General features: G+C 42.4%; 1 protein-coding gene across 1 annotated transcript; it reads right to left on the bottom strand.

Annotated features, from left to right (window-relative positions):
* Window positions 1-3,175, bottom strand: LOC104427904 (WAT1-related protein At2g37460). Its single transcript, XM_010040914.3, is given in 7 exon segments — window positions 1-217; window positions 312-463; window positions 1,395-1,556; window positions 1,732-1,990; window positions 2,360-2,476; window positions 2,586-2,648; window positions 2,906-3,175. Coding segments are annotated over 7 exon segments (1,161 nt in total). The 5' UTR covers window positions 3,097-3,175.
* Between the last annotated feature and the right edge of the window lie 1,929 nt (window positions 3,176-5,104).

The following is a 5,104-nucleotide window of genomic DNA, read 5'->3' as shown; positions in this document are numbered from 1 at the left end:
TCAATTTTCGTTGGTTTCCGGAGTTTCCTTGTCTTTACATGCACTGATCGTGATCATCTGATGACTATAGTTCTCCTTCCCGTTGTCCCCCAGGTCGACGAACTTCGTCGGCAACGCCTTGGGCTCGTCCGTAGATGAGGGAGAAGACTTGTAGTCCTTGCCTTTGCCCCACACGACCAGATATAAACCGGCCACAATGACAACGGCGCCGACGAGCCTGATGCAATAAAATTAATTAGCGCAATATGATTTTGAAATTGGTAATTAGGATGGACTAGGGAAGAAATTGAGGAGGAGGCAAAGAGAAGTACCTCCCCAGGAAAAGCTGCTCGGCTAAAATGAAGGTACTCAAGATAGCCACGATGACCATGCTAAGAGGATTGAAGGCCGCGACGAAAACCGGTCCTCTGTCTTTCATGACCACGCCTTGGATGTAGTAAGCCACTCCCGAGCACACTATTCCCTGCATTTGCCAATCATGGTATGACTCATTTGTTAACTTTGTAATGACAGAGACGGGAAGGTAACTTTCTCGTTTCAAAGATAAAAATGATTTCTAGTGAAAACATTAAGTAGAAACTTTCATCTACTAATAAAGTATAGGGATAGATGTATTAAAAATTATAAAATTTATCACGGAAATGTAATCGAATTCTAAAACTTGTAAAAAATACAATTGCCATAAAGGGTCGGTGATGATTAGGGATGATCAACCAGTGGTCGACGTGGGTTGTTGGGCCCTAGCTAGTGGCTGGTGATGGTGGGGTGGTGGCAGTGAGGGCCTTGTAGATGCTCACCATTTTGCCTTCTTCATTCCTTTTTTTTTTTTTCATTAATGTAGCTTTTTTTTTTATATTTTAATTTAAATGATATTTAGATTAAAAAACCACATTTTGATTCAAACGACGTCGTTTTAACCTTCATGTTTTATCCACGATAGCGCCACATAGGAGAGATAGGAAAAAAAAAACACATGTTAGTATTTTTCGTTAGCCAAATAAGATAGAATTAAAGGGATGAATTGATCGCACTAGTTTGACAATTTGAAGAATTTGATTACAATTTTTGTAAGTTTGACGACTCGATTGCACTTTCATGATAAATTTCAAGATTTTTGGTACACTTATCACTAAAATATATACAGTTATCCAAATTGGTGGGTGAAACTGTCGAGGATCCACCTTGGTTTTTCGAAAATACTGAAATCAACGAAGTCATACATGAGAAAAACAGTATGGCCAGGGTTCAGTTAATTCCCTATGGAACTTCACGATGAAAGATCAGCAACGACAACAAGTGATAATAGTGGAAGGCATTATATTCTCTCTCTTAAGTTTCCCAGGTCATTTTGTAAAAGAAAATTAATTAAATAATCACAAAATTCAAGTGCTCACACTATAGACAGCTGCGAGTCATTTGGTGTCCCATTGTATGAACCAAGCGGTGGCGTTTCCTCTTTCCATGATCAGAGCCACAACGGCACCCTCGACCGTCCCCAAAAAGCATATCCAAGCAGTGAGAGAGAGCTCAGCTGGATATGTTCGTAGCGTAATCGCCTGTTGGAAGTTACCAAAAAAAAAACCACACGGTTAGTGTGTATTGCTGGTTATGATTTACCCTCATTCCGCGCCGATCTTCAAAAGCATCTCTTTCGAGAGTGTAAGGCACTAAACTTGAAAAACTTTATCTACGAATCCAACATGAGAAGATCCACTATATTACATTAAGTACTTGGAGAATCATGAAGCAAGCCCAGCTGAAGCATCCGGCAGTGATCATGAGAGAACCCTCGATGGAGTTCTGGAGGCTGATCCCACCAGCAGCACTTCCGTTTTGAATGTTGTTGGCGGTCGTCCCTCCTCCTCTTGTCCAAAATAGTTCGAGAACAGGGCCTTTAACTAGAGTCATGATCATCGCTCCGGCAACCATCGCTAGTGTCCCAAACACCTTGGCTTGGCTCCGAATACTCTTCATTTTCACGGTCTCAAGCCTATGCCAATAGCGATTGATATGTCATTGTCTTAAAAAGCTAGACGCATTATCATCTGATCCAATTGCAAATCAAAAAAATTTGAGACCTTTTGGTGAAAGAACTATCTTATCATGTTCGCGATAGATAGAGTGTATTTATCGATCTTCAAAAGCAGACATATTATTTTTTTATTTTTTTTAAAGGGGGGGTGCTCAGGTTTGTATGTTGGACCAAGATATGGTCCACTTCTAGCAAAAACTCTAGCAAATTTTGACATCCCTTTGTGGTTAAAGAGTGATGATACTACTAGAAGACACGTATGAGAGTCTAATGGTACAATAGAGTGATTTGCTTATGTCGATAGCAAAGTCAGCACACGTTCATTACCCCATTATCCAAGCCATGACGAGGGCGATGGCTGGAAGAATGTTGCACATGGCAGCTGCAAATGTCGCCGTCGTCTGCTTCATCCCCAAATAGTACAAGTTCTGGTCGATGACCGGCCTGAGAGAGAGAAGAATGAAACAACACGTCAAAGGTGGTCACAAACAATTTCTCGTGAAACCTTATGATTGTGTAATTTGTGGCGATAATACGTTGGTTTCGTACTTACTCCAGTAAGCTTAGCACTATCAACCTGATGAAGATGGGGAGTGTCATTCTGGGCCTTGTTTTCCTGAAGAAGAAATGTTCGCATGATTAATTAATCCAATGTTAAGACTTCGCATTTAACCAAAACCAAACCAAGCGAAGAAAACGTGGAGGTGTTGGCCCGATAAAACAACACGGACGTATAACAAGACTCCGCCGAATAAAGCTATTAAAGCTTGTCATTGATACAGGAATATCGTCGAGTGGGGAACAAATTCGGGAAGCGGTTCTCACATATATTAGTTTAGATTATAAGGTGGAGAGAGAGAGAGGGAGAGATACCTCTCCATGATGACTGCAAAAGGGGCGATGACGATCGTCGCAACGGCGTTGCGGTAGACGACGAGCACGTAGTTGCTCATGCCCTTGTTTAGGGCAGCCTTGCAGAGGATGTCCATCCCCGCCAACCCGAACTGTAAGAAAACCACAGCGAGGAAGGGCTTCAGCTTGTGAAACAACGTCTTCGCATCCATGGCTTTGCTCTCTATCTTATCCGTTCCCTCTCCTTCTGTGTGCTTGCTGGAGGAAATGTATTGAACTGGCAACGATGGGTTTTGTTCGTGGAGGGTGCATCTGGCAACGAAAACTGGAGCCCTTTATATAGCATGCGTCCACACACACTTTTGATAAACCTTGGGGCTCCACTAGGAATCGAGGACAATCAATTATTACTTTAATTCGCCAATCAAGAAAAGGCCTCTGGCCAAGGAGAGATACCTTTCCATGAAGACTTGCAGTGTCCCTGTCATGTCACCAGATGCAGGAGGCCCCACTCCATCAGTTCCGGGTTCCAGAAAAAAAGAAGAAGGAAAGTAGGAACTTAAAATAATACTAATAATAGTAATAATAATTTTATAATAATATTACAGAATCCCCTTGCTCATGTTGGTATTGCACCTTTTTTTAGCCTATTCCCTAAACAAGACTAAGGCCCTGTTTGTTAACGTTCTTTTTTTCTGTTCATGAACAAAAATCCTATTTTTTTGTTATAGAAAACAAAAAAAGAACAGAAACGCGTTTGTTTACATTTTTGTTCTAAATTTATTTTTTTGTTCCCGGGAACATATTTGGAACATAAACGAGAAACAAGAAAAACATGTTTTTGTGTTTGAAACAATTTTTAAGAACAAATTTTCTCTCTCCTCTCTTTTTCTTTTCTTTTTTTCTTTGGCCGGTCGCCGCCTCGGCCATGGCCGACGACCCGGCTGTCGAGGGCCGGCGACGCCGTCGAGGTTCGGCGACCTCGCCGGAGTGTCGCCGGCCCCCTGCGAGGCTCGGCCTCGCCTTGGCTGGGCGAGCTTGGGCTCACCCAAATCTGCGAGCCCGAGCTTGCCTAGCCAAGGTGAGGCCAAGCCTCGCCGGCGTGAGGCAAGGCGGGCGAGCTCGGGCTCACCAGATTTGGGTAAGCCCGAGCTCGCCTAGCCAAGGCGAGGCCGAGCCTCGCCCAACCACGGCGAGGGCTTGGCCTCTCCGGGGGTCGGTGAGCCTCGCCATGGCTGGGCAAGGCCGCCGGCCAAAAGAAGAAAAAAAGTAAAAAGTAAAAAGAAATAAAAAAAGAAAAATATTAAAATATTAAAAGAAACAAAAAAAGAACACAAATTTAACAAATGTGTTTCTGTTAATTTTTATTCTCGAAACAAGTTTACCAAACGCCTTCTTCTATTCAAAAATTATTCCCCGGAGCAGAAATAGTTTTTTCTATTTATGTTCCCTGGAACAATTTTTAAACAGAAACGTTACCAAACGCGCCCTAAAAAATTTAGATTTATTGCTCCGAACTTTTTCAGTCTAAAAAGAATTCTCCAATTTTCACTTTAATGCCAAATTTGTCAATGTATCCAAAAATTGTCAATAATTTCTTCATAATTACAAACAACAGGGTAGTTAAATATTATTACAATTTATATCTTATTTAATACCCGCACCTTCATATGGAATAATGTTGGGATTAACGGAACCCCAAAAAGCGGATTCGACATTAAATCGAACCCCTAAAACGAATGTGGAAGACAAGCCTGGGAAAATCACGTATTACCGATCCTAAAGCACACCATGGATTCGAGCGTATCTTGTTAGCCACAGATTAGATATCGACGCCGATAAGAGGAAGAGAATTTGTCTTTGTTCGATCCGATGACGCCTTGAAGGAAAGAAAAACGTTGCCTTGTGCTACTGTTTTTCTTTTCTTTTGGAGAGAGAGTGAGGGAGAGGGAGACGTACGTACGTTAATTATGCCAAAAGGTACGTTCTCCCTCTCTCTCCTCCTTTATATATGTCCCCTCTAATAAACAAACGTACCCCTTCGTCCATGGGCCCTAATCCCGTGGGTCGGGCTTTTAGGCCCAACATGGCGGACGAGCCAACTTAGGCCCATCACTATAAATAAAACCATCATCTCCCACTCGCACATGGTGGGCCGAACAGGATTCTCTTTACCTCTCTTCAACATTCATACCGGTGAATAATCCGTGCGACCAGCAT

This window comes from Eucalyptus grandis, chromosome 11 (genome assembly GCF_016545825.1).
Source record: "Eucalyptus grandis isolate ANBG69807.140 chromosome 11, ASM1654582v1, whole genome shotgun sequence".
In the NCBI taxonomy this organism is placed as follows: Eukaryota; Viridiplantae; Streptophyta; class Magnoliopsida; order Myrtales; family Myrtaceae; genus Eucalyptus; species Eucalyptus grandis.
Note: the sequence above shows the minus strand (reverse complement) of the source record. Positions and strands in the feature narration are given on the sequence as shown.